Source organism: Balaenoptera musculus, chromosome 18, assembly GCF_009873245.2.
Source record: "Balaenoptera musculus isolate JJ_BM4_2016_0621 chromosome 18, mBalMus1.pri.v3, whole genome shotgun sequence".
NCBI lineage: Eukaryota > Metazoa > Chordata > Mammalia > Artiodactyla > Balaenopteridae > Balaenoptera > Balaenoptera musculus.
The window spans coordinates 4,827,849-4,840,245 of NC_045802.1; the positions used below are offsets into that span (position 1 = coordinate 4,827,849).

The 12,397-nt window shown below is 43.8% G+C and overlaps 1 protein-coding gene across 1 annotated transcript in view; it reads right to left on the reverse strand.

Annotated features, from left to right (window-relative positions):
* Positions 1–7,127: 7,127 nt before the first annotated feature.
* The window catches only part of USP12 (ubiquitin specific peptidase 12), a 79,386-nt gene continuing 74,116 nt past the window's right edge, over positions 7,128–12,397 (reverse strand). The window contains exons 8-9 of the mRNA XM_036831641.1: positions 11,828–11,906; positions 7,128–10,304 (exon numbers count right to left, since the gene is read on the reverse strand). Coding sequence (XP_036687536.1) covers positions 10,203–10,304; positions 11,828–11,906 — 181 coding nt within the window. The 3' untranslated portion in view covers positions 7,128–10,202. The remainder of the gene's footprint in view (positions 10,305–11,827; positions 11,907–12,397) is intronic.

Consider the following 12,397-nt stretch of genomic DNA (forward strand, 5'->3'; position numbering starts at 1 on the left):
GGGTGCAGTGACAGCGCGGCGTGACTGAGGACAGGGCGTGGGCAGAAGCAGCCTTCCTCCCCAGCACTTGGCACGCTGCTCGGCAGGTATTAGACATTCGTCGGGATGTCCCTGAATCTCCCACCCGTCCCAGTAAAACAGAGGGCATGACCGCTGCTCCAAAGGGTTGGGGTGGGGATTAAACGAGATAAGACACCTGAACGCTTTCCTGCACGATGCCTGGCCGGGGCAGGTGCACAGTAAAAGTCACGTGAGTCTGACCTCCTCCAGGGTCAAGTCCAGGCCTGCCGGGCCTTTCTAAAGCAAGATGTACAAGTTCAGTATTTCTCAAATCCAGGGAATGCCTGTGTTCCATGGGATGCCAATAGTGTTCTGTGAAAAAAAAAAATCAGTGCCCAAATACTTCCTGAAATGTATTAAATAGTCGGACACAGAAAGCACTAGGCACTCCTGTGTGCTTGTCTGTATTATTTTTCACTGAAGGGCTACTAAGACGTGGAAGACCAGGGGGTCACAACTATATGGTCCTGGGACTAGACGGGCAGATCTGGAAGCCAAAGAGAGGGCCCCAGAGAGCGCCAAGTTCATGTGGGATCTCAGGACCTGATGGAGGTGGCATTTCTTCAAATCAATGGGGCAAAGAGGTTTTATCCAGGGAATGACATTGGAACAAGTAGCTGGCTGTCTGATTTCTCCCTTCACTTCTTCCAGGAAACATTCTATGATGTGCACAGAAGACGGATGTAAACATTTTTAAGCCATTTTTCCAAATCCCCACCTAATGAATATTCCAACAGTTGCACTCAGCAAAACACTTGCTCCGTTTAAGACACAGCAGTGAAGCAGCTCGTGTTGAGGATTCCCGGTGAATCAGCCACACGATCTCGTTCTGCACTAGCTCGGCCCATTTCATGTGTGCGTTTTAGGTGAGTTCTTCCAGCATGTATTCAGAAAGTGTGCGCGCTTTAAAAAGAGCCCTCAGGGGCTTCCCTGGTGGCGCAGTGGTTAAGAATCCGCCTGCCAATGCAGGGGACACGGGTTCGAGCCCTGGTCCGGGAAGATCCCACATGCCATGGAGCAACTAAGCCCGTGCACCACAACTACCGAGCCTGCCCTCTAGAGCCCGCGAGCCACGACTACTGAGTACACGTGCCACAACTACTGAAGCCCGTGTGCCTAGAGCCCGTGCTCCGCAACAAGAGAAGCCGCAGCAATGAGAAGCCCACGCACCGCAACGAAGAGTAGCCCCCGCTCACCGCAACTAGAGAAAGCCCGTGCACAGCAACGAAGACCCAACGCAGCCAAAAATAAATAAATTAAATTAAAAAAAAAAAAAAAAAAAAAGAGCCCTCAAATTTCACCGTGGGGAACGGATTTACCGAGGCCAGGACCGGAGGCCGAAATGCTGATTAGGAGGCACAAGGTGGTGGTGGCCTGGACCAAAGCCACGGCCCAGAGATATCAAAGTAGGTGGGCTCAGGAGCTTTAGAGGGTCGTCCTGAGAGGACTTGAGGTCTGGATGTATTGGCAGGATGGACATAAAGGCGTGGAGGACGATTCCCAGTCTCTGACCTGTGTACGTGAGTGAGGGCAGGATGGGGGTTGAGCCAGTTGAGTCTGAGGTGTCTGTGTAACATCTGGATGGAGCTGCCCACGTGACAACTGGCTAGAAGGGCCTGGAGCTCAAGGCACCTAGGCAAGAGGCAAAGATTTGTCACTCACATCGCTGATAGTCGGAGGCATGGAGTAGGTGAGGTTGCCCCACCGGAGCGTGAAGAGAGGGACCAAACGGCCTGCAAGAGAACCCGCGAGAACCCCACCACGGCAATCACGTCCTAAAGAGTCTATCTCAGCGTCTCGTGTCCCAAACCACCCCCCCCCCATCCCCAAAGCCACCCCTTGGCCAGGCTCTCACGCCTTCTCAGCTGGATGACCACAGCCTTCTCACTGGTCTTCCTCTTCCAGGCAGGAGGAATCTACTAAAAGGCTCTTCGCAAGCGTCACTCTGAGAAATCAGTCCTCTGCTTAAAACCCTCCCGAGGTCCCATCTCTCCATTTTAGGAAAATCCAGACCCCTTACCTGATCAATTAGGCTCTTGGATTTAGAGCCCTCCCTTCCTTGCCTCTTGGCTCTGGCCACACTACAGCTACACTTCCCAAGGAGGTGACGCTTTCTGTCCACAGCACTTTCTCACACACTGTCTTCTTTATAATCAAAGGCATCCCCTCTCTATCCCCTCCTTCTTCTGAATAACCCTCACTTCTCCTTGAAAGCTTGGCTGAAGTGGCGTTTCCTCTGGGAGCCTTCCCTGCCTGCAGTCTGATTTAGATGCTCTTCCTCTGTGTTCCTGCATTGTCTTACTTACGTCCCCATCAGGGCTCTCTCCACACTCTGTATCCTTGCAATGAATGATTGACTTGCCTGTTTCCTTCACTGAACTGCACAAGGCCTCACTCTGTGTTCTTGGAAACTGGCGGCACGCAGTGGGTGCTCAATAATAGGAGCTGCATAAATAGATCATTGCTAGCGCTGACTGAGCGCTTGCAACGTAATCCTCACTCTCTGGACCCTTCGGCAGCATCCACAGTGCTGTCTATTTCACAGGCGAGGACCTGGATGCAGCCCGGGCGTTTGCTCAGCACGTGGAGCGGGGCCGGGATGCGCTCTAAACCACGTGAGGCTCCTCTGACACCTCCTCCTGAACCGGAAGAACATTTTACTCACGTTTTTGTCTTTCTCCTTCAAATATGAGCTTATTTTCTACCCTGTGAGTGCCGTGAGAACAGAAATGGTGTCTTAGCCATCTTTATATCCCCTGCAACAACTGAAGTGATGCTTTTCACATAATAACTATTCAATATCTAAGAAATCAGTACTAGGTTTCTGCCGAAGTTTCTAGACAACGCTGTTGAGGGACTGTCGCTCTGAACGGTACCAGGTGTATCTTACATGTATCTCAATTCCATTTATGACATTCCTACACGATAGCCTTACTTTTGCCATTTTATAAATGAGGAAAGCAGGCTTATGGGCTATGGGACTGGGTCCTGAGGCTCTGAAGGGCTGGCTTGTTGTCCACTTAATGTGTGTCTGATTAGCTCAGCATATAAAGGAGAAGGCAATGAACATAACGGTCACCAAGTGACCACCAGTTCAGATCTAGATTGGTGCTGGGAAAGATACCAAGAGACCTGTGTCAAGAGAAACTTGACGCGTCACCAGCTATCTCTGACAAGAGATCCCCCTGGAGAGAATGGGAGCATCTTCGACACCAGTGAACCGTCACACAGCAGCGGGGACTGCAGGGCTGCCCTGGAGTCAGCCCTCCTCCTATGGGACCGCAACGCCTGCATCTAACAGAGTGGCACCCGGAGCCTGGGGCAGGTCCATCAGATTCATCGGACTGGACTTCAATCTGTCTAGCAGTAAATTCACTTCACAAAACTTCCTTTGAAAACTTTGCAAGTTGCCCTTCAACTGCATTTTTTTCCTCTCGTTCTAAAGCCCCTCCACGGTCCTTAAGACGTATCATCTTTCCACAGAAGGAAATTATTTATGCCAGAGCAGAGGATAGATACGATTCATTTCCAATAAAAGCTTTCAAGACACCCAACATTCTTCACCATGAGGCTGCTAAGCTTATCAATCTGTCCTCAGTTATTAAATACCTCAGAATCACTGCAGACCTTGTAACACATTCTGGGAGTCCACTGGACACAGAGTCATTATCTCAGAAGTACAAGAGCCATTTCAACTTTGTACCTAATCTCAAATTCTAATGTTAAAGCTTTGCCCTGTGGCATGTGGGACAGAGGCTAATAGGTCCTGAGCGTGTGAATTCCAGTAATTCCCCGGCCATCAGGGCTAGGCCTCCCCAAACTGCCAGGCAATGTGAGTTTGTTAAAAGCAAATGCTTGTAAAGAAACCATGGTACGTTCATACCGTGGAGTACTACGACCTAACCCCCAAGCCTCGTCCTCCTCCAGGGTTCTCAGCATAAGGCTTCTGTCTCTTAAGCTGTGCCAGCGGGACAAACCCAGGAGTCCCCCCAGACACCGCTCCCCTCGCCTCCGCCCCAGCCAGCCCCTGGCAGAGTCCTGTTGCCCTGAAGCTTCATCACACACACCGACTCTGGCCCCTCCAGACCCCTCTCCACACCACAGCTCAGGATTTCCTTCTCAAAGCACAAATCTCCCCACCCCTGCCTGCCTGCTTCGGGATAGGATCATAAGCCTTATCTCACTTTGTAACTACATTCAGTAAATCAATGTAATTTCAAACCGGTTCTCGTCAATAGCTTAATATATAGTAGAATAGAGTATATATGATGTATAGAAGTCCAGACACTACATTGCTCATACTTGGGTTCACGATAGGAACTTAAAAAATACATCTGTTGGGCAGAGTGCAACAATTGAGATGGCTTTTAGAACGATAAATACATGTAACGCTGGGAAAATAGGTAAGATGCTTATATTTTCTGAAGCTTCCCTTATCCCATCTAATCATCTTATCCACGGACAGGCCATTTTGTAAGTCTACCTTCCTCATCATCCTATGATCACTTTTTATTTTTCCTTAAAATAAGTACGACGCTCTGGCAGGTTATTAAAAACTAGCCAAAGTCCAGCCAAGAAATTCATTTTTGCAGCCTAAAACGAACACCATTTGGAAAATGGTTCCTTCCTGAAGGGAAAAGCTACCAGCAAACAGAAGTTTCCGTAAATAGGTTATAAACAACACAAGTAATCATTGCTTTTATCACCCCAAAATGTGCACAGACAGTATGCGATCACTGTCTTGTTCCTGGGCCTTGCAGTGGGTGAGACTTTGTGACGACATGGCCGAGTACAGTAGAATCACGTCTCTTCTTCTGCAATCTTGTCAATGACCCAAGATGCACTTTCCAGGATTTACTGGGCAAGGGCTGCACCACCGCACAAGGTGAGCCATCGCTCCTCGGTCACTTTTTAACGTCTTCGATCAAGTCGGCCACGATTCGGAGGTTCCTAAATCTGAAGAACCTGAGTGTTCTCCAAAGGAAAGCATTTTGAGAGACGGTGGAGTGCGTTTCTTATGCAGGGTAGGTTCACCCAAGGCCATTGTGCCCGCAAACGGAAGGAATACGAAATCAGCTCCTGCCACCTGAAACCTAGAGAATGCTGTGCTTTGCTCAAGCCACCTCCCTCTTTTCAAGTCAGGGACAGGCGAAGGGGTGCTTCCCACCCTAATGACCAGTGCAATCTAGATTCTCCCTGCAGTAAATGATAGCACCCTATGTCCAGCTATTTTAAAAGATGCAGGGCAGTGTGATGTGGAGCTAATACGAGCCCTGGCCTAGGACGCATGGCCCCTGTCCGCCCTCTGTCCCTGCAGCCTCACGTGGGAAGGAGCTTGTTTTTCTAGCACAACCTCTGAGCCAGTCTAGGCACCCCAACCTGCCAATGGTGAAACGCGTCAGCTTGAGGCTTCATTTCTTATCTTCTCTCACTGCTGAACCAACAGAGAGCTCTCCCTTGTGCTTAAGGGCCTTTCTGCTCTTCCCAGTGCTCTGTCCCAACTCAACCCTAGAAGCAAAACACCCCCTAGACGGCAGCCCTTCAAATGCTGTATGGAAAGACAAGAGTTCTGTCCCTCTTAAGTATCCCATGAGTATTCCTTAGATGATTTCACTTTTTGACAATGCTCCCAACAGGTCAACTCCAGATTGGCAGTGAACTTATAGAAACCGTGATCTAGAACTTCAGGTGAGTTCTAATACAGGCCCAAACCTGGATGATTAGAATCAGCTGGGAGCCTTTGAGAACTCGATTTCTCATCTCCAGTCAGTCAAAATCTTCGGGGATGGATCTCGGGAATCTGAACGTTTGTAAAATTCCTCCAGTGATTCTGCTAATTATCCAGATTTGGGAATGACTTATCAGTAGAGTGGGGCTGTTTTTTTGATCTTCAAAGAGTTTTGCTTCTTTGAAAACAATTAGAAGGTATGACGTTTTCATTAAGTCCTAGATCAGTTTAATTATAGGGCAAATCATTGACAGCAGGTGAGGAAATTTAAGAAAGGAACCCATTATTAAGGTGGATTATAGTAAGTGGCATATGATGAATAGTGTAAGCTCGTTTCTTCAGAAATCAGGGGTCCATAGTGGCTGCTTGAGGGAGAATTCCTGAGAGTAATTTAGAACCTTCCACAGGGAAACAAGGGGTTAAGATCCACTGACACCTGGATCTACTACCTTCCAGCTGAGAGACTTTGGGAAAAATCACTTAACCTCTGAAAAGCCTTAGTTTCCTCTTTTGTAAAATGAACCTCATAGACACTGTCTTCAAGATGAATCTTTAAAAAACGTAAAATGCTGAGTACAGGGCCTATCACATGCTCAACTCAAAAACGGTGGGTTATTTCAGCAGCTCTGGAGATTTTTTAAAAAAGGGTTATCACAGAAAACACATCAATGAGGAGAAGAGGAAAAGCTTTCAAATAACACGCACAGATACTGGAAGACAAGGGAACTTAGAAAAGGGAGGGGTGGTCTTGGCTTTTCAACAGTCCACGAAAAACTCTTGAAAACAGACAATGTCATTTACTCAAAGTTCAACATGATACAGATGATTATGTCAGTGTCCCACCTGCGGGTACTGTGTTCACTCTGAGAACAGTCCTTCGGAGACGTGAATAAACAAGAGCGCCTCCAGGCTGGGGTTCCCAAGAATGGTGAGGATAAGTAAACAGCAGTCACTCAACAGTTGACGAAGCTTCAAGTTCTCAAGTTCATGTGCTGATTCTACAGGAGCAAGTACTACCCTGGAAGGGAGGAGGGGTGCTAGGAACAGTGACTGTTTAGATATTTTGCCCTCTGAGATTGTAAGTTTAAATTTCTAAACTTGGGATTTTTGGAAAGACAATGCTACTAAATAAAGACATAAATAAATGCAAGGTAGATGCTGAAGAAACACGCAGGCGCGTACGGAATGCTATTTTACACAAATGGGATGTGTTCTGGGAAAATCTCTTTGGGTCACAAAAGTAGTAACTTTTGAGCAAAACCAGTAACACAGTGTCCGAAGTGTGTACTTCTAGTTTGCAAATGCATTCGAGGAAAAAAGGAAAAAACACACAAAACCCCACAAGCACAAATAAACCAACTTTAATAGATATTATTTTGTGTTTATATAGCGCCTTCTTCAAGAACCTTAGATGCTTGACACACATTATATCTAATTAATCCCCACAACAACCCTGTGAGGTAGGTATTACTCCCATTTTACAAGATAGGGAGACTGAAGCACAGAGAGGTTAAGTGACTTGCCCAAGGTCACACGGTTAAATTCACTGAAGAGCCAGGACCTGAGCGCCTTAGCCTCCCAACTCCCAGGTAAATACCTCATGAGAGAATCTTTATTGAAAAGTAGCTTTAAAGAAAGTATCAAGAGCAGTAAGTTATGGAAGTGAGGTCTTTCTACTGCCGTCAAGGAAAGAAAAAACCCTACACGGATGGTTAGAGGCGACGAGACCCATATATTACATTCCCCACCTCTTCCCTTTGCCTAAAGTCTCAGGGCTCCTGTCTCGAGCCAGCTTCTAAAGGTAAAGCCGCCAAGACAGAAGCCATGTGACTTAGAAGTGAGACTTAATTTAGAATATTTACTTTCAGTTATGATAATTTATAGAAATTTTTATTCCAATATACAAAATATGGGATAGCCATCCCAGCAAACATGTACACAGTTAGACAGCCATCAGCCACCATTTACAACTGAAACCCGCCCCTCGTTTCAGTCAGTCGGACCAGCACACAACCTCACAACGTGTTCTATATGGGTCACTTTTCTTACTTACTATATCTGCATTTTTCCCCCCGACCCTAACCCTACATGTTTTTAAAGTATACTGTATTTCTGAGAAGCTTCAAAACATTTTACGTAGATGCAGCTGCACTTAGAGTGTACAAAGAAAATTGAGAACCATCACCCCATCGTCCCCTCCTGACAAGTCATCCTATTAAACAGGGTGTAGATGTGAACAGTGTGTGACTACCATGGAACTCAAAAACAACACTAGAACTTGCTTTAACAGGAAATTTAACCTTGGCTTTTACTTCACTGTATGTTTTTTAAAATGCAAAATGTAAAAACAAACACAACATAGTATCCCAATGCTGTACCTTTATGCAAATGACTTCATCTATCCTTCTCATACATGTTGTGGCCCAAAGCAAGTAAAAACTGGTTCAGCTTCACGTTACTCCTCGTCTCCATACTGAAAGCTGCAGAAATTTAGCTTTAAATTCCAAGACAATTTGGCTGAAGCCCTCAAAATAAAAAATGCATCCACCTCCGCAGCTATCACCTTGCCCACATTCTTGGTTGTGATTCTCTGTGCCATGTTGGTAGATCAGGCAGGCCATATAATTTGTACAGAACCATTCCAGCCAGGGTAAGGCTTTAGGAACTGTCTCTTAAAAAGCAATCTGTCAAAATATATCATCATTTTCTCCCAGCACATCTGTTTCAACAGCCCAATTAGCTAAGTGACCCTGTTAAAGATCTATTCATGGAACGAACAGGTGAAGTCATTTCCTGAGCTAAAAGATACAGATAATAAATGTTAATAATAGCAGCAGACAAAATATTTTTTTGTTGCTTGTTTTTCAGATTCAACAGTATTAGTAAAATAAGTTTACAAAATTACAACAATTAAAAAAGAAAGATTACTGCCTGGAAAAACATGGATAAAGAACATCTAAGACCTGATTGCTATTATCTTGAATATATATTCAATTATTTTCAGCCAGTTACATTCGGCCACTGTCAGACAACTTCCTTGATGCATGGAAAAGTGTCAACTGCAACGGTTTACATACATCTTACACCACACATATTACTTCTTGAAACTCCCAACAGAATGAAGTCTTAAACACAAAGTTAAATTCCAATAACATTTGTAAAGGTGGAAGGGGAAAAAAAAAGACTTGCTTTCAAAGTACTTCTGGTCGACCTCATTAAAATGTAATCCTCACAGGGTCTGTTAGCTCTCCAGGCGCTGGGGCTGGGATGGATCACTTCTTTCCAGGATAAAGAACATTTGAAAATAACGTAACTGCTATGACATGAATTTTCCAAACATGGCCTCAACCTGAAACAGAGTACTGAAGAACTCTCAAGACCAGCACACCACCACTGCACCAGGATTTCTTAGATCATTCCACAATGATAGGGAATTTTTGATAGTTTTTAATTTTGCTGAAATTAAAACTGAATAAAATAACTGACTGACAACTAGGACAAATATTTAGCCAGAGATATCAGTTCCTCCTGAAAAAGAATATGTACCTCCTCTCACTGCAATTTTTCTTAAGGTAACTTATGATTTAAAACAGAGTTTAAAATTCACCTTAAAAACAGAAACAAACAAAAGGATTAGTTAAACTGACAAAAACTAATAAAAATATGCTCAAATTTACTGACACAATCATGGGCACTTCATACAATACTTAGACTCTACCAGTTTTAAGTAAAATAAATAAGGAAAAAAATTATAATTACAAAGCCAGTCTTTCCCCTTGGGGAAACAAAAAGCCACTTTTGACCAACTGTTCCCTAGATATACATATACTGTATATTATTATAAGCTTCTTCAGAGAAGCAAACGTATTTGTCTTCCTGACACTGGATTCTAGTATCTGTTAGTTTCTTCACATCAGGAAGGCAACTGCAAGTGTTGGGCCCAAAAGTATTTCTGGTTTACGCTTGAAAAGACCACCCAGTATTGCTTCTCGACGTGTTCAACCAGGCAAATGTATGCAGTGTGTTCAACATCATCTCCTGCAATTGTCAGTACAACCTCACAGACTCCTTTTCTTTCTACTGCACCCCCAAGGAGTTCAATCATTATTGGTGCAATTAATGAAGAGAAAATGCATGTCAATTACTGGAAGGCTGTTTTACAAGAGGAGCTGGTATCTCTGATTTCACTGCCTTGTTGTATGGAACTGCACAGACAGCATGATACCTGAGCAAATCAATCAACTACCATGGTAGGAAGAGCGTGTGAATCCAGCCTTTGCTTTACTGTGTGCAAAGTGTGCTACTGCCCCCTGAGCTTCCTGCATTTCTCTTTTCTTGGAAAACTGGTGCTTGATCCTTTCCCAAATAACCAGAGAAGAAATGAGGCAGAAAGTCTCTCTCCATAGCGGTTCCCTCAGTCCCGGGACTGATAGAAAAGGATGTAGCCAGACTCAGAGTTCTTTGAGATATCTGACGTCAACCCGTAGAATTCTTCGATAGCTTGTGCATCTATTTTCTGTGAGGCAAAACATAAACGTTAGTACAATAACGAGCTCTTTGAACTGCTTAAATCCAATAAAATCTCCAGCCTTTCTTAGAATAATGCCTTTCATTTTCTCATTCATAAAACAGCTCTGCACAATCCAAATGGCTTAAATTAAAAAGACGGATGATACCAAGTATTGGTCAGAATGCGGAACAAATGAACTCTCATTCATAGCTGGGAGGAATGTAAAATGGCACAGACGTTGGGGAAAATGTTTTAGCACCATCTTCTAAGGCTGAACATACCAATACCCTGTGTGTGACCCAGCAATTCTATTCCTGGGTGTAGGCCGAACTATAGGAAACCACTAACTGTCAACCATTTGGGACCTACAAAAATGGCTATTTCATATGGTTCAATCTAAAATATACCCAAGAAAAATGAGGGCCTATGTCCAACAAAAGACTTGTACAAGGATAATCAGGGCAGTTTTATTTCTAATAGTCAACAGTGGACAAAAAGTCAAGTTTCTAATGTGGTATATCCGTACAATGGAAAATTAGACAGCAATAAAGAAAGAACTACTATTGCAGGCAACAAGATTGAGTTGCATAGGTACTGATGAGTGAAAAAAGCCAGACACAAAAGCAGTCACACTGGATGAGCCCACTTATATTCAAACATAGGCAAAATTAATCACAGTAACATAATAAAATTCAAAATAGTGGATTCCAGAGGATGGTGGGTAGGGGAGGAAAGCTGTGGGTACTGACCAGGAGGAGGAATAAGGGAGCTTGTTGGGGTGTTGAAAATATACTATATCTTGATCTAGATGGCGGTTACGTGTGTGCGTGCGCATGTGTGCATTCACATGTAAAAATTTAAGTTGTTTAAAATTTGCATACTTTACTGTGTCTTATAGCTCAATAAATTATTTTGTTAATAGTGTTTTTTTTAAACTAGCTCTGTTGTTGAAAGATTTCCCTTGTTTTATTCTAGACATTTTTTTTATTTTATTTATTCATCTATCTATCTATCTATCTATCTATCTATGGCTGCATGGGGTCGTCGTTGCTGCACGCGGGCTTCCTCTAGTTGTGGCGAGCAGGGGCTGCTCTTGGTTGCGGTGCAGGTGCGAGGGCTTCTCATTGCGGTGGCTTGTCTTGTTGTGGAGCACAGGCTCTAAGTGCGCAGGCTTCAGTAGTTGTGGCACGCGGGCTCAGTAGTTGCGGCATGCGGGCTCAGTAGTTGTGGTGCACAGGCTTACGTGCTCCACGGCATGTGGGATCTTCCCGGACCAGGGATCGAACCCGTGTCCCCTGCATTGGCAGGCGGATTCTTAACCACTGTGCCACCAGGGAAGTGCCTATTCTAAACATTTTAAAGGTTAGCTGGCCATTCCAGCAATGGGACTGGATGTTAGGGAGTAAGAAGTAGAAATTAGACTACACTCTGAAGACCTGTCATATACAATGAGAAGCTGGAAGGAAAAAGTCAAGAGCAAAATACATACACAACTTTGAAGAAAAACAAGAAATTAGGAAACTACTTACTTCTACAATGTCGTCATCAAACAACAACCAAAAATCATGACTCTTAACTATTGCAATATAATGGCCTCGATTGGGACCACTAAAACAAAGAGAAATAAAAGTTAATTTTATACAAAGTTTATTAGCATTGCTCTTCTATGCCCTATATTCTACGTTCTATAAAGTAGAAAAACTGAAACAGATAAAAATATTCCTTACCTATTCTTTCCCTCAAAAGATCAAGCTACATTGATCTGAACTGGCATTCAATTTTAAAACCAAATAATCAGTACTCTACTTTGAGAGATATAACCAGTATTCCCCTTATATAAAGCTATACTATAAAATTCTGTTGCCTTTTAAAATTATTATTTTTGAAGTAATTTTCCAATTTGCTTCTATAAAAGATTTAAATAAAAATTTCTAGCATTTTTTGGGGGGAAGAGAGGCGATCACAGCCAGAACATGCTGAATTAAACTACAAAACAATGCATGTAGAATTATTTCTGAGTCTTAAAACCCTTGGCAATAGTTTTTCTCGAGGAAAGATTCCATGTGATGCTTGAAAAAGTAAAGATATTGAATCCTTGG